Source organism: Caretta caretta, chromosome 21 (assembly GCF_965140235.1).
Source record: "Caretta caretta isolate rCarCar2 chromosome 21, rCarCar1.hap1, whole genome shotgun sequence".
Classification (NCBI taxonomy): domain Eukaryota; kingdom Metazoa; phylum Chordata; order Testudines; family Cheloniidae; genus Caretta; species Caretta caretta.
The window spans coordinates 19208242-19231428 of record NC_134226.1 but is presented as its reverse complement, the minus strand read 5'-3'; the positions used below and the strand labels follow the sequence as shown (position 1 = coordinate 19231428).

Below are 23187 nucleotides of genomic sequence, written 5' to 3'. Positions count from 1 at the left end.
CATGCACATTCTAGTGTTTGTTCCTGCCCCCACTGTGCCGCTGCTGCCCCTACCTTTTCTTATGCCGTTAACCCCAGAGGTACCGCAGCGAATCAGCTGTGGCAAATGGATATCACTCACGTGCCACAATTCTGCCCCTATTCATTTTTACATGTTTCCATTGATACCTATTCGGGATTCCTCTGGGTGACCCCACAGCGTGGGGAAGCCACTCCCAAAGTTAGTCACCATTTGCTAGCCTGTTTTGCTGTTATGGGTCGCCCGAGCCAGATAAAAACAGGTAATGCCCCAGCCTATTGCTCCACAGCCCTCTCCACCTTTTGTGCCCAATGGGACGTCCGTCTCAAACACGGGATCCCTTATAATTCCACAGGCCAAGCTATTGTTGAACGTACAAATCGCACGCTAAAAACCTTGCTCGACAAACAATTAAAACCTTAGGAGACATTCAGCAACAAATGCATATCCTTTTGTTTACTTTAAATAATTTAACGCTGAACGCAGATCAGCAGACCCCCACGGATTGGCATTTTCATAAGTCCGAGGTACTGGAAAGACCGCATGTCTATTACCGTCAGCTGCCCGATCCGCAATGGCTGGGCCCAGTGCCTTTAATCACTTGGGGTCGGGGATATGCTGCTGTGTTTCTCCCTGCAGGACCGTTGTGGGTTCTGGCCCGGTGTGTGCGACCGGCACTGAAACAGCATGGCATGGCACCAGGGGCTATCGAACCCCATACTGGAGTTTCAGCTGACCTTGGAGGAGAATGCGGTGCCTCCCGGGTCGACAACGGCGGGACGGAAACAGAGGAGGCATAGCGTCCCAAGCCAGCCCGTGACATGGGGAGCAGTAAAAGCATTGGTCGCCGCGGCTCAACGAAGACTGGCAGCAAACCAACAGCCAGAGACTCCTGAGACTTTGTTTGTGGCAATTCTTGCCCAAATTACTGCTAATTCTGTATTGATTGTATGCCTTTTGTGCCTGCTATTTCCTGTAGGGGTTGGCTCGGGAGCGCTTCCTCCGTTACGGGCCCGAATGACATATAACCTATGGGAAAGATTGGCTTCAATAGCAAATGTTACCCACTTTTGTTTATTTGATTTTGTAGCAGCTGAAGAATTGTTAGGTACGTGCCTTATTCCAGTATGTCATCACCCTGAGGAAACTGGGAATGAGATGATGCTCGCTGCTTACGCGAACCTCTCTTCCCAGTACTCTAGCATGGCTAATTGGGGCCTGGCCAATTACACTTTACCTTCTTAAGCTTATTTTTTGCTGTTGCTGTGTGCAATGTATTTCCTTTTTGTTAAGGCTTTGTCGAGACCCGCCCTGGCAGGCTCCACGAGTTATGACCTTGTCTGTCCGGGAGTTAATTGGCTTGCAAAAGCAAACTGATGGCTACCATGAGATGGCCAAGCACAAATAAACAAAAAAGGAGGCGATGTAGGATTCATTCAAGGTTCATGCACTCGGCAACATTCAGAGCACACCCAGAGTGTTGTGTAGGAGCAGTGCACACACAGCTCCTCTCAAGGGCATGAACCTTGGAATCTCGCCCAGATGACATGAACCCGTGGGAAGCCTCCCAGGACTGGGCTCAAGGCCCGAGAGCAAAGAATGCGGTAGATAGAAATTGGTAGATAGAAATTGGTAAATAAGAATGTTAAACAAAGCCAGTGTATTCCTTTTATCCGTTGCAGAATGTACTGCGCGGGGGGAGAGAAAGAATAAAGGAGAGGATGGAAAGCTGACCGGCCCAGTCCGTTGGCAGACCAGCCTGTTTGCTTGCTTAAAGCTTTGTGCTGTCTTGTCATTGAACCGCAACACACTATCTCTAGGCTTTCTTGCCAAGGCACTCTTTCTCCCTTTATAGGACAAAAGGAAAAAATAGAAGATGCTGTAGTTCCTGGCAAGTTTCATCTGCATAACAATCATGTACATAAATGAAATCACAATTTTTAAAACTATATTTGGATTTTTTTTTTTTTTTTGGTCACAGAAATGTCATGTTTGATTTTTTTTAAATTAAATCACAAGCGAACTACCCCCACACTCCTGAATCGTAGCTTCACTCTATAGCATCCAGGTAGACACAGGCATCCTCCGAGAGGTCTTGCATTGGACTGCTTCGGTTCACCACTGTCTGCTCTACACAGATCTGCTGCAGCCTTAACAACTCCACTCAGTCTGCCACTGTCAATTCTGATGCCTCCTTAGAACTGCTTCAGTCTTCTATTGTCTGCTCAGGAAAGGATGCTCAAAGCAGTTTAAGTCTCTGGGTTGAGATGTCTCCTCTACTCCCTATATTTGGTTAATGAGGGCTGATTAAAACTCTGAATAACTGCTTCCCCTTAACCACCATGGGCTCAGAGTCCACTATTTTTTTAAACAGGAACACCACAACATCCAGTGCAAACAGATACAGTATGACAAGATCCCTGGGGTGCAACCTGGAAATAGGGTATCGCTGTGCCCCCTTAATTCTCCAACCTGGGCTGTCTCTCACAATGCTTTGCTAGTGACAAGCAGTGAACCCCTCAGCACAACAGCATGTGGAGTCTCACACTCAGCTAGATTGCATGAATGCTCCCAGAGCCACTCACAAATCACACAAAGAAAGGCACTAGTCAGTTCCTGCCAGCTCCCCTGCCTTACACCCCAGAGCTGTACCATCTTTCCCTGGTCATAAGCCTGGCCGGTGTAAGTTTATTACTCAGTCTGCCCCTCCCTCAATGTGGAGAGGTCATGCACCAGCCTTTGTAAACTGAGCTGAGATTTCCCAAGCACTTTATCTAAAACAGTATGTTTTGGTTGAAGTATAAAACAGATTTATTAACTACAGAAAGATAGATTTAAGTGATTATAAGTGGTAGGCATAAAAGGTCAGAGATCTTTACCAAAGAATATAAAAGATAAGTGCACAGTCTAAACCTTAAACCTTATTAGAGTATTTAGATCAAGCAATTTTGTCACCCACTGGATGTTACAGTTCTCAATACAGAGACCTCGCCCTTAACCCTGGACCAGTCTTCTCAGTTGAAGTGGTCATCTTCTCAGCGTTCTCGTTGCTTCCAGCATAGGTGAGGGAGGAGAAAGGCAAAAGCATGATGCCATTGTCTCTATTTTATATCTTTAGTCCACGTGCCTAGAAGACACTTGCCCAGACATCCTGGTGTACTTTGCTGAGCCATTGGCTTAAGCAATCCCCCTGGCGTAGTCTTGTGCTACTGAGTCATGGGATTGAGTAGTCTCAATTGTGTGGTGCTTGCACAACTGTCATTGAATTGTAAATCCCTTGATTACAACTCCCCTGCTGATTAATGGTCGTTAAATGCCCTCCTGGGTGGGGATCACCTCCTTCGTATGTCACTAGCAAACATACAGCATATTTCAGTAACAATCATAGAGCAAAATCTCAAAGTCATACACAGTAATGATATACATATCTGGAAATATAACAATAGGTTTCAGCAGATTATGACCTTTCATACGATATCTTACATGCATGCTTTGTATGAAATATCACAACGATATATGAATGATGAATATGGAGGTTACAGAGTGCTATTTTGAGGTACAGTGTGTCACATACAGACAGTAGTATTTAGTGAAAGCATGGATTGAACTCAGAGCTTTACCCATGCAGGTTTCTCCTCCTCTTCCTCTCACAACTCAGGAGATGGCCATGGTCCTGACATAAATGAGATTAGGCAGAGGAGGTTGCTGGACCCAGGAAAACCAGATGCAAAAATCAATAGGAAAAGGCAGGCAAGGAGGCTTTAAGCCCCTCACAGAGACCCTTGAAGAGGACGATGTAGTAAATGCACTATAAGCTGACAGTGTTTGTCTAAACACCCTACCCTAATAGCAGATTCTGCTGGCAAAGTAGGTTCTACTGCCTCACTAATCCAGGAGACTATTACCCCATCTACATCAAGGAACTGCAAGTGGTTCTATGGAAAGAGGGGCTCTCAGGAGTGAGCTCAGCAGTCCTGAGACTGGAGCTCCAGGAGCAGACAAGTCTGAGCAGATGGTCTGAACTGAATTTATCATATTGTTCACCTTTGTTAATAAAGCCAAATCCTGGGGAAATATTAGAATTAAAGACAGTGTTTGCAAAGAAAGGCAGATAAAGGCGCCTACTCACATGGGCTTTCTGAAGTTTTGTATTCAGGTTAAGTAGGCATTCAGGACCCTAGGAGCATCCAAGGAATGGTAGAGGGCTTCTTCCCATCCCTTGGAGCCAGGGCAGAATGAGAAGAGGGAGCTCAGTTTCCAAGGTCAGAAGGGTCCACTGCGATCATCTAGTCTGACCTTGTGTATAGCACTGACCAGAGAAATTCCCACAATAATTCCTAGAGCACATCTGCTACACAAACATCTAATCCTGATTTTAAAATGATCATAAATGGTCTGGAAAAAGGGGTAAACAGCGAGGTGTCAAAATTTGCAGATGCTAAAAAACTACTGAAGATAGCTAAATCCAAAGCAGTCTGTGAAGAGTTACAAAGGGATCTCACAAAACTGGGAGACTGGGCAACAAAATAGCAGATGATATTCAATATTGATAAATACAACGTCAACGTAATGCACATTGGAAGACATAATCCCAAATATACATACAAATTGATAGGGTCTAAATTAGCTGTTACCACTCAAGAAAGAGATCTTGGAGTCATCGTGGATAGTTCTCTGAAAACATCCACTCAATGTGCAGCGGCAGTCAAAAAATTTAACAGAATGTTATGAATCATTAGGAAAGGGATAAATAATAAGACAGAAAATATCATATTGCTTTTATATAAATCTATGGTACGCCCACATCTTGAATACTGCATGCTGATCTGGTCACCTCATCTCAAAAAAAAAAAAAAAAAATTGGAATTGGAAAAATTTCAGAAAATGAACTCGATACGTTCATGGAGGATAGGTCCATCAATGGCTATTAGCCAGGATAGGCAGGGATGGTGTCCCTAGCCTCTATTTGCCAGAACCTGGGATTGGGCGACAGGATGGATCACTTAATGACTACCTGTTTTGTTCATTCCCTCTGGGGCACCTGGCATTGGCCACTGTCGGAAGACAGGATACTGGGCTAGATGGACTTTTGGTCTGACCCAGTATGGCTGTTCTTATGTTCAGTGATGGAGAATCCACCTTGGTATTCCCTTGGTAAACTGTTCCAATGATTAATTACTAACACTTTTAAAAAACTGCACCTCTGATTTTTAATTTGAATTTGTCTAGATTCAACTTCCAGCCATTGGATCTTGTTATACCTTGTCAGCTAGAGTGAAGATCCCTCTATTTTCAAACTTTGTTCCCCATATCTCTTAACTTTTCTTTTGCTAAAATAAAGATATTGAGCTCCTTGAGTCTCTCACTGTAAGGCATGTTTTCTAATTCTTTAATCATTCTTTAATAAGTCTTTTCCCTGAACCATCTCCAATTTATCAACATCCTTCTTGAATTGTGGACACCAGAACTGGACAAAATATTCCAGCAAAAACAACGAGACCTTTGTGGTACCTTAGAGACTCAGGGTATGTCTACACTACCCGCCACGTCGGCGGGCAGCAATTGATCCAATGGGGGTCGATTTATCGCGTCTAGTCTAGATGCGATAAATTGACCCCCGAGCACTCTCCCATCAACTCCTGTACTCCACCGCCTCAAGAGGCGCAGGCAGAGTCAACTCACAGTAGTGAAGACACCGCGGTGAGTACGTCTAAGTTCACTGACTTCAGCTACGTTATTCATGTAGCTGAAGTTGCGTAACTTAGATCGATCCCCCCCCGTGTAGACCAGGGCTAACAAATTTATTTGGGCATAGGCTTTCGTGGGCTAAAACCCACTTCATCAAATGCATCGAGTGGAAAATACAGTAGAGAGGTATAAATACACAGCATATGAAAAGATTGGAGTTGCCTTACCAAGTGGGGGGGTCAGTGCCAATGAGCCAATTCAATTAAGGTGTAAGTAGGTTATTCTCAACAGTTGACAAGAAGAGAGGAAAAAAATCACTTCTGTAGTGCTAATGAGGCCAATGTAGTCAAGGTGGCCCATTTCAAACAGCTGACAAGAAGGTGTGAATGTCAGCAGGGGGAAAAGTTAGTTTTTGTAGTGACCCAGCCACTCCCAGTCTTTATTCAGGCCTAATTTGATGGTGTCCAGTTTGAAAATTAATTCCAGTTCTGTAGTTTCTTGTTGGAGTCTGTTTTTGAAGCTTTTTATTGAAAAATTACCACTTTTAAGTCTGTTATTGAATGTCCAGGGGGATTGAAGTGTTCTCCTACTGGGTTTTGATGCAGTCACACCAGAGCCAAATACAAAGTTATTGGAATCTCTCTACTTCTACTCAATATTCCAATGTTTATAAATCCAAGGACTACAATAGTTCTTCCGGCCACAAGTGTCACACCAGCTCATTTTCAGCTGATTATCTACCACGAACTCCAAGTCTTTTTCAGTCACTGCCTCCAAGGATACATTCCACCATCCTGTAACTATGGTCTAAATTCTTTATTCCTAAATGTATGACTTTACACTTGGCTATATTAAAGCAAATACTGTTTACTTGCACATAGTTCACCAAGCAATCCAGATTATCATCAGTGATCAGCCCTGTTTATTATTTGACACAAAGACTGGAGAAGTGGTATCTGCAAACTTTATCAGCAATTATTTTATTTTTTCTTCCAGGTCATAGATAAAAGTGTTAAATAGCATAAGGCCAAGAACTGATCCCTATAGGTGGGATGCACTGCACCTCAAAGTAACCCCCTGTTGCCCCCAATATTCATCATTCATATATGCTTGTGATATTCCATATAAAGCATGCCATGTAAGATATCAGATGAAAGGTCCTGATCTGCTGAAACTCATTGTTCTGTCAAAATTGCATATGAAGTGATGAGATTTTGCTATATGGTTGTTATTGAAATATGTTGGGAGTTTCGTAGACGCACACTGCTAATTCTCTAATTACTAAAAGGGTGGTGACCCACACCCAGGCGGGCGTTAAATGACCATTGACGAGCAGAGGAATTGTAAACAAGAGATTTATAACTCTGTAATACAGAGACAGTTGCGCACGCACCACAGAATGGGGATTGCTCAACTCTGTGACTCAGCAAGGCACACAGGACATGTTTGGACTAGTGTCTTCTAGGCACATGGACTAAGGATATAAAATAGAGGACAGTGGCATCATGCTTTTGCCTTTCTCCTCCCACACCTATGCTGGAGCAACAAGAATGCTGAGAAGATGACAACTTCAACAGAGGAGACTGGTCCAGGCCTGTGTATTAAGAACTGTAACCTATCTGCAACATCCAGTGAGGTGAGAAAAGCTGTTTGATTCAAATCTTGCTCAGTCTGAAAGTTTAGGATTTAGAATGCATGTTTACTTTTTATTTCTTAGGTAATTATCTCTGACCTTTATTCCTCCACTTATAATCATTTAAAATCTACCTTTCTGTAATTAATAAACTTAGGCCTTGGCTACACTTGCAAGTTAGAGCGCATTAAATCAGCCCCGGGCACCCTAACTTCTGAGGTGTCCACGCTGGCAAGGCATGTAGAGCGCCCGGACTCTACAGCTGGAGCGCTCCTGGTAATCCAACGAGAAGCAAAAAGCTTGTTGCGCCCCAGCTGAAATGCCCGGGTGTCAGTGTGGACGACGTGTTGCATTACTGCGCTGTGACTGGCCTCCGGAAACATCCCATAATTCCTTGAAGTCGAGTGGCCACTCTTCTCATTGTTTTGAACTCAGCTGCAGGCATACGGATATCCCCTTTCAAAGCTCTGTTTCTGACAGCCGGCATGCTTATCTGCTCCGGGACAAAGCAAACCACTACTGTGGAATGCTACTGCTACAGAAGCAGGCGTTTGTGCGTGTGTGAGAGAGAGAGGTGGGGGTGGGGGCTGATGTCGGGGTTTCCCTCTTCCCTCTGCCGCTGTCTGAACTTACAAGACAGAATACCGACACATTCTCTGCCCCACAAAACACAGTCTCTCCCCCGACATACACACAACACACTCCCTGTCACACTCCACCCACCTCCTGCCCGATTTGAAAAGCACGCTGTAGCCACTTGCACACTGGAATAGCTACCACAATGCACTGCTCTCTGTGGCGTTGCAAGAGCTACTAATGTGGCCATGCCACTGCACTTGCAGCTGACAGGGTGAACACACTGCAGCATTTTCCCTGCTGCGGTCTCCAAAGGCTGGTTTAACTCCCGGTGCTCTACATCTGCAAGCATAGCCATGCCTTTATTTTAATATTTTATCCTTACCAGGATAAAGTTTGTCTAAAGTGCTTGGGGAATTTGCTCAGATTACAAAGGCTGGTGCATATCTACTTTCCTTTGACGAAGCATCAAACTAATTAATTCAGAGGGAATTCTGTGCCAACAAATTAAAAATTCTGCTTAAAATATTTTAAAATTTTGCGAATTTTATTGGTCAATAAAGAAATGTGGAGGCTCCAGCATGGCAGTAGGGAGCACAGGCCACTGGCAGCACACATGTGGGAGATCACCCTGCACCCTTCCCCCCCAGGACACAGACTCAGCAGTGAAGCTGCACTCTACCCTGACAGAACAAAAGCGGGGCCTGCCCCAGAAACAACCCGGGGCCCTGCCACTCAACAGCAGATGCACCAAGATAGCAAGCGAGAGGAACGGGATCTCACACACACACCCAGCCCTAGCCCCTGATCCAAGTTTGGGGCAAGCAGGCTCAGCCCAGCAGCATCCAAGTGTGGAGGGGTTAGTATGGGGGGATCCAGGTGTGAGGTGAGAGAGTTCTGTGGGGCAATCTGGGTGCAGGACAGCTGGGTGTGGGGTCCTGATGTGGGGAGATCTGGATGCACAGGAGATCATTGGGGGGGTGGGTTCTGCAGAGGGGTCCAGGTAAAGGTGGCTGAAGCTCAGTAGGGAGGGGTCTGGGTGTGGCGGGATGGGTCTTGGTTGGGCTGTGGGGGTCTGGGTGTGTGGAGCTCTGCAGGGGAAACTTGGTCCTGGGGGAATGAGGCGTGGTAGGGTGGAGGTTCAGGGGCAGCTGATTGGGGTGAGGGTCTGATTTGGGGTGGCCCAAGTGCAGGGGGGGCTCATAAGAGTCAGGGTTCAAGTGCAGGGGGACTCAGTGGGGAGTGTCTGGATGCAGGGCTGGGGTTCAGGGCCAGGGGGAGGGGCTCATGGGGGGTCTGGATGCAGGAGAGTGGGTTCGGGTGGGGGGGCTCAGTGGGGGTTCAGGTGTGGGGGGCTGAGGCTCAGCAGGGGAGCTCAGGTATGGGGGGCAGGCTCTGGATGCACAGAGGTTGGATGAATGGGGAGCAGCTCCCTGTACAATGACCCCCTCCCCTCTGCGGCTAGGAAGCAATGAGGGTGGGAAGGATGGGTGCAGAGCTTCCTGCATTGGGGGAGGTATTTGGAGGTGGGTTGACCTGGCCCCAGCTGCTCCTTGCAGGGTGTGACAGGGTGCTGACCAGGAAAGGCTGAGCCAGCCCTCTGTCAGGCCAGCTCCAATTAAGGGAAGTGAATTGGAGCTGACTAGAGGAACCTGAGCCTGACGGGGTAGAGGTAGAACAGCTGCCAGACTGGGGCTGTATACAGGCTCAGAGGAAGAAAGGAAGCGAGGAGAAGCCAGAAAGTTGAAGGAGAGGGGTGGCTCTCCCCTTCTGGCTGCAAGAAAGAGAAGCCTCTAAGGTTGGAACCCCCAGAGATATGTGATGAGAGGTGGTGGGTTTGCACTGTGTAAACAAACTGCACCGGTGACTGCTGAGCCAGAAGGTCTCAGAGTGATTTTTGGAACAGAGCAGAGGCAGGACCAAGGGGGGGCCCCTGCTACGCCCCGTTACATAGGGGAACAGAAAGTTCTCTCCTCCCCTACCCTCAGCCCAGCAGGACTAGCAGCCAAGCCCAGCACAGGGTTGTAGCCACCGGCCGGGGCATCTCCAGCCCTTCCCCCACCCCAGTGGTGATTTACCTCTCCCATTACTGCTCTGGGCATCAAAACTGACACACCTGCGCTGCTGGGGAGGGGTGTGTGACCACTCTTGCAGCTTTCCTTTACTTCCCCACCATTTTCTGCAGTGAAACAAAGAAATCTGTGTGGGACATGAATTGTGCGCACGCGCAGTGGTGCTCAAATTTCCCCAGGAGTAACTAATTTAGGAGCTTGCATTGTTCAAAAGAAAGTCGTGAGCATTGTAAGACGGTACATTTCTGGGATGCAAGGTTGGAGCTATTGGCTGGTGTTTCCCTCTGTATTAGTTCATGTGTGGCACATTCGTGCAACTTAGCTGGGTGTCTCTGTATGCTGGTGGCTAAATGATGATAGCACCTGGAATAGGTTTGCTGCTTGTCACTAGCAAAGCATTGTGAGAGACTGTCCAGGAGAGTTAAGGGGCACAGCTGTCCCACAATTACAGGTCGTACTCTGGGGATCCCATCACAATAGGGTCCTACTAAAAAAATATATCCGCTCAATGGACCTGTCAGTTAACCAGTCTTTAATCCATTTAATGTCTGCTGTGTTCAGCTTATATTGTTCTAGTTTCTTAATCAAAATGTCCTGTGGTACAAAGTTAAATGCTTTACAGAAGTCTAAGTTATCTGGACCCCTGATTGCTTGAACTTCAAGTAATACTATCGAACACCCTCAGTTATTGTTCAGATGGAAAGTATTTCTTCATCAGCAGCAGCCTTTTCCCCAAATACAGAGTAGAAAAGTTCTGGACACGTCTGTCTTTTCTGCATTATTATTAGGATTGGAAGGATTAAATTTGAATTAGTAAATGTCGGCAAATGTCAATTTCACAGTACAAACAATCTCACAAATAAATATTTCCATCAATAATAATCAAAATTTACAGATAGGCAAGGTAAGAAAAATGCTGCTTGAGAATTTCATTAGAGTTTGATTTAAGGATATTTACTTTCTATATGTGGACATGCGATGTTGACAATTTGTGTTTTAGCAGTTATAAAGGTTTAATTTTTTTAATCTCACCATCTACTGTTATCAAATAATTATGGTCTGACACGGCCCCTAATTTCCCACAACTGAGAAAATATAAATCAATACAAATAAAATTTTAAAATGCTTAAAACTCATAATTTTGTGCAACTGTGAACAATAAATTTTTAAATGCTTAGAAATAAATTATCTGTCAAAATTATTTTAAAAAATTAATTCTGCCAAGGCTAATTATTATTGACAATTCCTAACCTAATTTCCATCTAGTAAAAAACCAGTACCATTATGAGGTTTCCTTTTGTTCCTAATATACTTTACAAACTCTTTATTGTCCCTAACTCTGATAGCCATGGACTGTTCCCTGTGTCCTTTTGCTTTCCTTATCAATTTTCTACAATTCCTAGTTTTTTATTTTTATTTTTATTTATTGTTATCAATTTCCCCTTGTGTGTGCATCTGCTTTTATTTCCCGTCTAAACCAGGCTGTTTTTTAACCAGTGTAGCTGATGACATTGACAGGATCTAGAAAAATGTTCTGAAACAATTCCCAAATATCTGTCACATTTTTCTGTTTAAATCCTCTCCCCTAACTGATTTGGCTCATGATTGTTTTCACCTTTGTGAAACTGGCCCTTTTAAAGCACCAACTATATATATTACTGTTTGCCAGAAGCTGGGAAATGGGCAACAGGGGATGAATCACTCGATGGTTGCCTGTTCTGTTCATTCCCTCTAAAGCACCTGGCATTGGCCACTGTCAGAAGACAGGATACTGGGCTAGACGGACCTTTGGTCTGACCCAGTATGGCCATTCTTATGTTCTGACGGTTTGCAGTTTGTACTTTGTACTTAAATACAATCAATACTAACTTTCTCCCATCCTTTGTATGTTTTAGTTTAGACTGCAAGTTCTTTGTGGCAAGAAATAGTTGTTATTATGTGCATGTATAATACCTAGCACAACGGGGCTTCAATCTCCACTGAACCATGTAGGGGCTTCCTGAAATACAAACTAATGAGTAGTCCCACTGACTTCACTGACTGAAATCAAATGGACTAACCATGTGCTTTGCTGGCCCAGAACCTAATACTACTTTTCAAGAAACAAAATGAGGGCTGCCAAAGCCAGGATTTAAAAGGCACTGCAGATTTCACTGAAGGCGGACCTGATCAAGTGAGCAGAAGGACAGTCCATGCGCCCAGTGGATGATGGGTAAAGAAGCACATTTTCTCTTTTCTGCAGTTCTAAGGGATGGCAGAGTTGAGAGTAGGCCTTGAAATTCTATAAAGTACCCCCATCTCAGTGATGGAGAGAACAGAAAAGTCCAAGGTGACTCTGGACCACTGATTCAGGAACAGGGAGGTCCTCCATCCCAGCACAGTGGAGGCTGTGCAAGGGAAGAGAGGCAGGACTCAGTCTGGCCTTGGTTTGGAGGCCAGATTCCTGAAAGGGCTACGGGTGGGACCTTCATGGATTGGCCCAGTAGCTGGCAGGGGATTTCTTGACAGAAAAGTGGGATGTACAATTGCAGAATCCAAGATGTCAACAACAGCCTGGTCCCCCTAAGGGAAAGTACCAGGAACCTCAATTTAAAAGTATTGGTTGGCTCCCCAGACTGGACTGATGAGAAACCATTGCTGATTTGACTTTGTGCTGAAAAATCCAGAGATCCTGGAACTTGGGGTCTTAGCTTGTGTTTTAGTAAATTTTGAGGAGAGATGAAGCTGTACCCAGAGCAGCATGTCCCATGTCCACTGTTTTTTAAATGAAAAGGTGTACCAGGAGGAGGTGTGTCAGATGTATGAGGAGTCTCTCATTATGAAAATAGCTGCAAAAAGATCCTTGGAGATAATGAAAGCAGGGAAACCTCAGAGCACGAGCTCATATAGGGCACTCTCTGAAGAAAGAAAGGGAGATCTTGAACCTTCAGAGCAGAAAGACTTCAGATTGAGGCAGTGACCCCAGAAATAAGGTGCTCTCTCAGGAAAGAAGAAATGCCTTAGGGTGTGCCTGTGTGTAGGGGAGGAGGGGTGTACTTCCTCTTACTTTCTGCTGTCCAGAACTTGATAGAGCAAAAGAGCTCCAAAACATTTCAGGCACCCTGGTCACTAGCAGAAGCCCCACTAAGACACCAAAGGACTAGTGGGAGCCCAGCACTCAAGGGCCCCTTGCAATCTGTGCTTAGATCTAAATCCTATGACTGAGGCCTAAAGGTGGCCCTGGACATTTCATCTTCACCAAGACACAGACAGAGGATGAGGAGACAGAGTCCCTGAAAAGGGAGGGGCTGAGCACCAAATTTCATACTCTCTCGCTATGTGACTGACACCAGAAAGGAAGGACCACCCACCACAAAATACCTCTAAAAACTACTAGTTCTGCTCTCTCTCAGCATTTCATCTGCCTTATAAACAAGCAGTTCCAGCATTTTTGGTTCAGCCTCTACCAATAGTAACAAGTGCCACCAAGGCATGAGACTGAACATACTGTTCCCCCTTTTATCTTTTCATGGGACTCCCCCAGAAAATTCTTGTTCTGTTCAGTGAGTTTTCAGCAGCACCACACACTCTTGTTGCCTCTTAACATGGCAGCTAAAATATATAGCAAAGAATGCTCCTTTCCCTCACTTTGGGGAATTTCACCTGTCCCCAAGCATTACACTGGGAATATAGAGCCCATCACACGCATACTGTCAGATATCAGCTTTTTTTTTTTTTTTTTTTTTAACATTTATCTATCTGAACAAATTATTGATGAATAAAAACATGTTTACTCCATTTGAAACAAAAGACCAAACTGGGGGAAGCTCCCCTTACTGTTTATCGTAAAAGATTAGAAGATAAGGTCATCTAGTCCAACCCCCTGCTCAAAGCAGGACCAGTTCCCAGTTAAATCATCCCAGCCAGGGCTTTCTCAAGCCGGGTCTTAAAAACCTCTAAGGATGGAGATTCCACCACCTCCCTAGGGAACCCATTCCAGTGCCTCACCACCCCCCTAGTAAAATAGTTTTTCCTAATATCCAATCTAGACCTCCCCCACTGCAATTTGAGACCATTGCTTCTTGTTCTGTCATCTGCCACCACTGAGAACAGCTGAGCTCCATCCTCTTTGGAACCCCCTTTCAGGTAGTTGAAGGCTGCTATCAAATCCCCCCTCACTCTTCTTTTCCACAGACAAAATAACTCCAGTTCCCTCAGCCTCTCCTCATAAGTCATGTGCCCCACCCCCAATCATTTTCGTTGCCCTCCACCAGACTTTCTCCAATTTGTCCACATCCTTTCCGTTGTGGGGGGCCCAAAACTGGTCGCAATACTCCAGATATGGCCTCACCAGTGCCGAATAGAGGAGAATATTCACTTCCCTCGATCTGCTGGCAATGCTCCCCCACAGCGAGAAAGGATTTCTAAAGGGGTACAATTGAATGATTGGAAAGATATTACAACACAAAAGAATTAGGAGAGCGATTTTGTTACATACCGTGCATTTCCATCATATCCTGCGAAGATCCACAGTTTTTCACTATACACTGTTGCACCATGAGCTGACCTTGCAACTGGCAATCTGCAATAAAAGATTATACTTAGCATCTAGCCTGCACAACATGTGGTATTACAGAGTCTGGTTAGTACATAGCTGCGTTGCAGACCAACTACTACCCTCATAAAATAGATGAATACCCCCCAAGGACTTCCTGAAAGGTGAATTTCAGAATACAGCGAACAGTTACAGCAGAACCTCAGAATTATGAATGCCTTCAGAATGTAGGATGTTCATAACTCTGAACACAATGTTAAGATTCTTGTTTCAAAAGTTTACAACTGAACATTGACTTAATATAGCTGTGAAACTTTACTATGCAGAAAATGCTGCTTTTAACTACCATAATTTAAGTGAAACAAGCACAGAAACAGTTTCCTTACCTTCTCAATTCTTTTTTTTTAAACTCCCCCCCCCCTTTTTTTTAAAGAAGTTTATGTTTAAACAATACTGTATTGTATTTGCTTTTTTTGGTTTTGGTTAGTTGCTTTTGTTTGTTTGTTTTGTCTTTGCTGCTGCCTGATTGAGTACTTCCAGTTCCAAAGGAGGTGCGTGGTTAACCAGTCAGTTTGTAACTCTGGTGATTTTTTTCAGAGTAACAGCCGTGTTAGTCTGTATTCGCAAAAAGAAAAGGAGTACTTGTGGCACCTTAGAGACTAACCAATTTATTTGAGCATGAGCTTTCGTGAGCTACAGCTCACTTCATAAGATTTTATGGTGATTTTATCTTCATGGTGATTTTAACTCTGAGGTTGTAGTGTAATTTCTTTTAATAGCATCAGATTTTCCCAGAGCACATTTGGGTGACAGATGGTTATATAAACATCTGTACTGCAACAGGGAATGCAAAAAAAAAAAATTCATTTCCACATTCCAGATTCTGGAGTATTTTATAGACTGACTTATTTATAAAGGTGTGCTAGTGACTTTGTAGTTAAGATTGAGTAGCGCTTTCGGTTTCAGAGCCAATTTTTCAAACTGCTGTAAAACCCATGTCCATAATCAGATTGTCTAGAAAATTGCTTTGTCTCATTGAGACCCAGGGTAGGCGTGGTGATGCAAATTTCAGGACATTTTGTCAAGGAGTTCGTGAGATCAAGCATGGCCACGAAGAGTTCTCCAACTGTTCATGAAAGACAATCATTGCTACAGATTCAATGCTCAGAAGAATTGAAAGAACACTCTACAAAGCACAGGCAGACAACAGAATGGCAGGCTGATTTTCTGGAGCTAAGACATGAGACATCACTCGAGATTGGATAAACTTCTGAAGTTGATGATAGTGTCAATAATGACAATATGAACTATGTTGCAGGATAGTTGAAGAGCAGATAATAGATGAGTTCAGAGAACTTGGAAGCGTGCTGAACTAGTATGTCCTGCACCACCAGTGAAGGAAGACAGAAGGCAGAAGATTCTGGAAGTGAACTGCTCGCTAGTTGAGGGGTGGAGAATTATGGTTTGTAGAACATTAGTCACCTTATTTTGGGAGAGGGGGCTGTGACATTGCACTCCATATAATTTTATGAAAATATGCTAATGTGTGTGAATATAATGTAATTGGATTATGCTTCATGCACAAGGTCTCTTGTAAGGTATCATTACAAAGCTTATAATCTACTGACTGTGGTCATCCTATTTGTATAAATGTATCATTCTTGTACCTGAAACTAAAAATATGAAATATAACGGTGAGGTCCTATTGTAATTATGCAAAGTGTGGTCCACTAATGGTGGTTTGGAATCTTGATGGCTACCATCAGCCAGGACAACTGATTGTAAATGGCTCTGTTTACTTGCAAGCCTTCCTGTGAATCAGGCCAGGAAGAATGAAGACTTAGCGGTCTCACAGGACGTGTGACCATGTCACCTGGTACTGGAATCCATCTTAAACCTGGTGCTTTTCCATTTAGAAGGAGAGGTGGGGACCCCGAGAAACAAAAGATACCAGCCTTGTGCCAAAGCTATATAAGGGGGTGAAACAGAACAAAGGAGGCTGCAGTCATGGGAAATCCCCTAGCTACCACCTGAGCTGGAACAAGGACTGTACCAGGGGAAAGGATTGGGACCAGACTAGAAAGGAGTCTAGTCTGTGAAAGAAGCTTACTGGAACATCTCTGAGGGTGAGATTTATCTGTAATCAGTTTCTTAATGTATTAGTCTTAGACTTGCGTGTTTTTATTTTAATTTGTTTGGTAACTTACTTTGTTCTGTCTGTTATTACTTGGAACCACTTAAACCCTACTTGTTATACCTAATAAAATCACCTTTTGTTTATTAATTAACCCAGAGTAAGTAATTAATACCCGGGGGAGCAAACAGCTGTGCATCTCTCTCTATCAGTGTTATAGAGGACGGACAATTTATGAGTTTACCCTGTATTAGCTTTATACAGAGTAAACAGATTTATTTGGGATTTGGATCCCATTGGGAGCCGGGTGTCAGAGACAAAAGCACTTCTTGAGCTGTTTTCAGTTAAGTCTGCAGCTTTGGGGACGTGGTTCAGACCTGGGTCTGTGTTTGCAGCATGCTGGCACGTCTGGCTCAACAAGGCAGGGTTCTGAAGTCCTAAGGTGGCAGGGAAAACAGGCTCAGAGGTAGTCTCAGCTCATCAGGTGATAGTCCCAAGGGGGTCTCTGTGACCAAATCTGTCACAAGGGCCAAATTGTTTGGATGGCCTCCACCTCAGGAGAGGAGAAATCAATCTCTTTGCGCATAGGCTGGCTAAAGTAGGCAGGAGGGCATTAAACAAAAGGGGATGGTAAAAAGAGGGGAGACATGACCAATCATCTAGCACAAAATCAATATGTTGAGAACAAAATGAATCAAGGAACCAAGGGGCATGAAGAGAAGAAATTATTTAGTTGCCTATAAACCAATGCTAGGAACCTGGGTAACAAACAAGAGGAACTGGAATTGCTCATTTATGAGCATAAATTCAATCTAGTTGGTATTACTGAAAACTGCTGGGATGTTAAATTCAGTGGTTATAACTAGACTTGGAAGGATTAAGTCTTGTGGCAGAGCTCTGACCTTGTCTCTGTGGGTCCCACACTTCCTGGCGGACTACGCTAGCCTCAGAGGCTCACTGTGACCCTCTACGTAGCCCTTCTCCCTCTAGAGGCAAAGGTCACAGCCTACTGAGCCATTTTCATCATAAGCCAGCAAGGAGATTGGTGAGAGAACCCCCACAGTCTCTGTTGTCCCTACGGGCTTATTCCAGAACAGTTTAGCCTCCTGTCCTGACAGGGGCCTGTCTTCCCCTTCCAGGAGGTGTTTCTGTAGTAGCAAGTTGCGGGGAACCCGGGCCCGCCCTCTACTCGGGTTCCGGCCCAGGGACCCTAATGGCAGCAGCTGTTGGCAGCTGACCTTTCACTGCCAGAGTTGTTACATTTCCCTGGGCCACTTCCCCACAGTTCTCCCGCTTCTGTCTCTCAACACCTTCTTCACCCTGGCTCCCTCTCCAGTAGCTTGAGGGTATCTTCATTACCCAGCCCTTCAGCCACACTTCCGCTCCCCAGCTCCCCTCGGCCTGACTGGAATGAGCCCTTTTATAGTATCAGAGGGGCCTTAATTAGAATCAGGTGTTCACATTAGCTTAACAGCCTCACCGGACTCTTTGCAGGCTAATTGGAATCATGTGCCCACCCTAGCCTGGTCAGTCAGGGAACAGAAAACTGCTTATCCAGTGGCCAGTATATCTTCCTTCTACTACTCTGCTGTACCCAGCTGGCCTGGGTCTATCACAGTCTGTACTGGTAAATGTCAGTAATGGTCAATTTCACAGTACAAACACAACCCCACAAAAATATTTCCATCAATAATAATTGAAATTTACATATCGGCAAAGTAGGAAAAAATGCTGCTTGAGAATTTATTAGAGTTTGAGTGAAGAATATTTACTTTGTATATTTTGGCATGTGATGTTGACAATATATATTAATATATATTAATGAAAATGGAAAAAAATGGAAATGGGAAAGTTATAAAACTTTTTAAAGGTTTAACTTTTTTAATTGCAGCATCTACTATCATTAAATAATTATTATCTGACCCCTCCTATGGGGGCTACTCCTCCCATAATTTCCCAAAACTGTGAAAAGAAATTGATTAAAAAAATACTCTAAACCCATAATTTCGCACAACTGTGAACATTGCTGGAGAGCAAGCTGCACCTTACTGCAGGAGCCGCGGACATCTTCAAGGAACTCCCGCAGCTCTTCTTGCAGCATATGGGGGGCTGGGGTCACTGGCCCCCGGCTATCCTCTGGAGGGGTCTCTGACACAGCCCCATGGCCCCTGAGACGGGCAGACAAGGGACAGACCCCCGACATGGCACCAGATGGCCGGCGCCACGCGGCCCACCTCAAACTCCAGCTCAATTGGGGGCAGCGGAGGGAACATAGCAGCCCAGACTGAGTCAGGACAGAGAAATACAGAGGCCACCCCCTGGGGGCTATCCTCTGGGAACGAGGAGGTGACAGCCCCAGGGGCGGAAATGGCATCACGGGAGGCGGAGGGGATACGGACACGGTTGGCATCAGGGGCAGGACAGGGATCAAAAGTAGGGGCAGGGCAAGGGGCAGGAGTAGGAGCAGGGAGAGGGTCAGAGGCAGGATCCTGGGCCCCAGTAGCCGGGCCACTGGGAGGCAGCCCCTCTCAGTCGGGCTCAGGAATCTTGGAAGGGGTGGGAAGGGGACCTCCAGTGATGCCGGGCTCTGACTCTGTAGATGGTGTGGAAGTCACAGCATCAGAAGGTGGACGGTCTGCTGTGGGGTCCCTGCTCGGGAAGGAGTCGGTTGCCCCACACCTACAAGGGATAGCCCATGGGACCCAGCCACGTGGCACTGGCCATCGCCTCAGTAGACCCGGCGGCCTTCAGCAGTGTGCCACCTGTGGCCGGACAGATGGAGGACCCCAGAGGACCCTCGGGGGCAGCAGCAGAAGCAGCGATCAAGGGGAGGGAGCATGAGGAAAGGGGGACTGGGGTGAGGTTGCTTAGGTTGAGGCCCGCTGGCAGAGGGTCGTCCTCCTGCTGGGTGACCGGGGTCAGACCCAGGGCCTCGCTTGCCTCGTAAATGGAGGGGAGATCGCCTTCCACCACCCGGGGTTCTCCCTGCCGGCACCCAAAGTGGCGGTCGCCTCGGGGCTCACACAGGCTTTAGATGGTAACGGGGTAGGAGGGACTCCGTCGGGGGCCTCAGAGGGGAGGGACTCTGGTGGAGGGGCAATATGACCCTCCGGTGCTGCCCTGTTTTCCCCAGCCGGCACCGATGGATGGAACGCATCCATGGGCAAGGCGGAAGGCTCCGCGTCAGTGCCCCCCTTCCTGGTCTTCCGGGGGGCCTCCGCATCTGATGGAAGGAGCGGAGCTCGAGCCTTCCACTTGCCCCGCTTCCCCTGTACTAGGGCCCAGCCCTCCATGGCATCATCTGGGGGCTGGCTAGCAGAGATCAGGTCGGGGAGCAGGGGCTATGGCTCAGGGACTCGGGGAGGTAATGGTGGGGCAACGCAAGTGAGGGAAGATTTCCCTTGGGGCGGGTCCTCTCCCATGCCTGGTGGTATCCCTGCCGCACCCTCCTCCACAAGCCCCGCCAGATTACATGCGGCAGAGGCAGGGCTCCCGCTCATCTGGGCATAGTAGGGGAGGTGCCCCTTGGGCCCAACCGGGAGCAGTGATGGGCTGGGAAGGAGGAGGGGTGGCTTCGGGCATAGTGCTACCTCTGCCGGACCTCAGGGGTCGTGGATGCTCCTCCTTGCCAGGCCAGGGAGCAGTCCCTCCGGACATGCCCCATCGCCCGGCAGAGGTAGCACTAGCCCTCCCCTGTTGAATAATGCACCCAGTAACAGGCCCCCTGGTATGGGACCAGGAATGACCCCTCGAGCGCCTCTCCGTCACACGCCGCCGGCGGCAGTTGAAGCTGCACCTGCCAGCGGAACAAGAGTACGTGACAGAGGGCGGAGTCTTTGCAGCCCAACGGGAGAGGGCTGACAACGGAAATGGGCTTCCCCAGGGTAGAGAGAGCGGGTAATAGGGCGGCATTGGGAAGGAAGGGAGAGACGGAGGTCAGGACCAGACAGATGCCCAGGTCCTCTAGTGGCTCTAGGGGGATGAACACGCCCCCCACCGCCAGGCCCTTCTCCACCGCCTCCTGGGTGGCGGCCTCTGCTGCTAAGAAGACGACGACCTTTCCATACATTTTGGAAGCTGCCACAATGGCCGTGGGCCGTCCAGAGGTAGGAGCTGAGGTAGATGGTAAACAGCTAGTGGGGGTGATGGAGGGGGCAGTGGTGGTGGTAGGGGTTGGGGGGGGGGACACAGATGAATCGGGAGAAGCTCCACGCCACACCCCCCTGTGTCCCCACAAACACAGTCAAGACTCCCCCATCACAAGAGCACAGTTCAAAAGTTACTCAGCCCTGGTCTACACTAGGAGTTAAGGTCGAATTTAGCAGCGTTAAATCAATGTAAACCTGCACCCGTCCACACAATGAAGCCCTTTTTTTCCAATTAAAGGGCTCTTAAAATAGATTTCCTTACTCCACCCCCGACAAGGGGATTAGCGCTGAAATCGGCCTTGCTGGGTCAAATTTGGGGTACCGTGGACGCAATTAGATGGTATTGGCCTCCGGGAGCTATCCCAGAGTGCTCTACTGTGACCGCTCTGGACAGCACTCTCAACTCAGATGCACTGGCCAGGTAGACAGGAAAAAGGCCCGCAAACTTTTGAATTTCTATTTCCTGTTTGCATGGTCACCTGCAGCTTGCCACGCTGGCCAGAGCTCATCAGCAGAAGTGACCATGCAGAGCTCATCAGCAGAGGCGACCACGATTGAGTCCCAGAATCGCAAAAGAGCTCCAGCATGGACCGAATGGGAGGTACGGGATCCGATCGCTGTATGGGGAGAGGAATCCGTGCTATCAGAACTCCGTTCCAGTTTTCAAAATGCCAAAACATTTGTCAAAATCTCCCAGGGCATGAAGGACAGAGGCCATAAAAGGGACCCGAAGCAGTGCCGCGTGAAACTGAAGGAGCTGAGGCAAGCCTACCAGAAAACCAGAGAGGCAAACGGCCGCTCCAGGTCAGAGCCCCGAATATGCCGCTTCTATGATGAGCTGCATGCCATTTTAGGGGTTCAGCCATCGCTACCCCAGCCATGTTGTTTGACTCCTTCAATAGAGATGGAGGCAACACAGAAGCAAGTTTTGGGGACAAGGATGATGATGATGATGAAGTTGGTGATCATGCAGAGCTCATCAGCAGAGGTGACCATGACAGAGTCCCAGAATCGCACCCCGCCATAAACTCTCCCCCTTACTCTCACAGATATTGGAGCACACCGCAAGCGGTAATAACAGTGGGAATATTGATTTTGCTGAGGTCTAACCGAGTCAGTAAACTGCGCCAGCGCGTTTTTAAACATCCATTCTACCACCATTCTGCACTTGCTCAGCCTATAGTTGAACAGCTCCTGACTACTGTCCAGGCTGCCTGTGTACGGCTTCATGAGCCATGGCATTAAGGGGTAGGCTGGGTCCCCAAGGATACATATAGGCATTTCAACATCCCCAACAGTTATTTTCTGGTCTGGGAAGAAAGTCCCTTCCTGCAGCTTTTGAAACAGACCAGAGTTCCTGAAGATGCGACCGTCATGTACCTTTCCTGCCATCCCACGTTGATGTTGGTGAAACGTCCCTTGTGATCCACCAGCGCTTGCAGCACTATTGAAAAGTACCCCTTGCGATTTATGTACTCGGCGGCTTGGTGCTCCGGTGCCAAGATAGGGATATGGGTTCCGTCTATGGCCCCACCACAGTTAGGGAATCCCATTGCAGCAAAGCCATCCACTATGACCTGCACATTTCCCAGGGTCACTACCCTTGATATCAGCAGATCTTTGATTGTGTTGGCTACTTGCATCACAGCAGCCCCAACAGTAGATTTGCCCACTCCAAACTGATTATCGACTGACTGGTAGCTTTCTGGCATTGCAAGCTTCCACAGGGCTATTGCCACTTGCTTCTCAACTGTAAGGGCTGCTCTCATCTTGGTATTCATGCGCTTCAGGGCAGGGGAAAGCAAGTCACAAAGTTCCATGAAAGTGCCCTTACGCATGCGAAAGTTTCACAGCCACTGGGAATCGTCCCAGACCTGCAACACCATGCGCTCCCACCAGTCTGTGCTTGTTTCCTGGGCCCAGAATCGGCGTTCCACGGCATGAACCTGCCCCATTAGCACCATGACGCCTGCACTGCCAGGGCCCATGCTTTGAGAGAAGTCTGTGTCCGTGTCCTCATCACTCTCATCACCGTGCTGATGTCGCCTACTCACTCGGTTTCGCTTTGCCAGGTTTCTGGTGCTGCATATACTGCTGGATAATGCGTGTGGTGTTTAATGTGCTCCTAATTGCCAAAGTGGTCTGAGCGGCCTCCATGCTTGCTGTGGTGTGGTGTCTGCACAGAAAAAAGGCGCGGAACAATTGTCTGCTGTTGCTCTGATGGAGGGAGGGGCGACTGATGACTTGGGTTACAGGGTTGGCTTACGGGGAATTAAAATCAACAAAGGGGGTGGTGCTACATCACGGAGAAACAAAAACAACCGTCAGACAGAATGGCCCCCTCAAGGATTGAACTCAAAACCCTGGGTTTAGCAGGCCAATGC

The 23187-nt window shown here is 46.9% G+C and overlaps 1 protein-coding gene across 10 annotated transcripts in view; it reads right to left on the bottom strand.

Moving 5' to 3' along the window:
• LZTR1 (leucine zipper like post translational regulator 1) overlaps positions 1–23187 on the bottom strand; it is a 300011-nt gene that overhangs the window by 216213 nt on the left and 60611 nt on the right. For all 10 annotated transcript variants that reach the window (XM_048826871.2, XM_048826873.2, XM_048826876.2 and 7 more), the window contains one exon: positions 14465–14548. In XM_048826871.2, coding sequence (XP_048682828.1) covers positions 14465–14548 — 84 coding nt within the window. The remainder of the gene's footprint in view (positions 1–14464; positions 14549–23187) is intronic.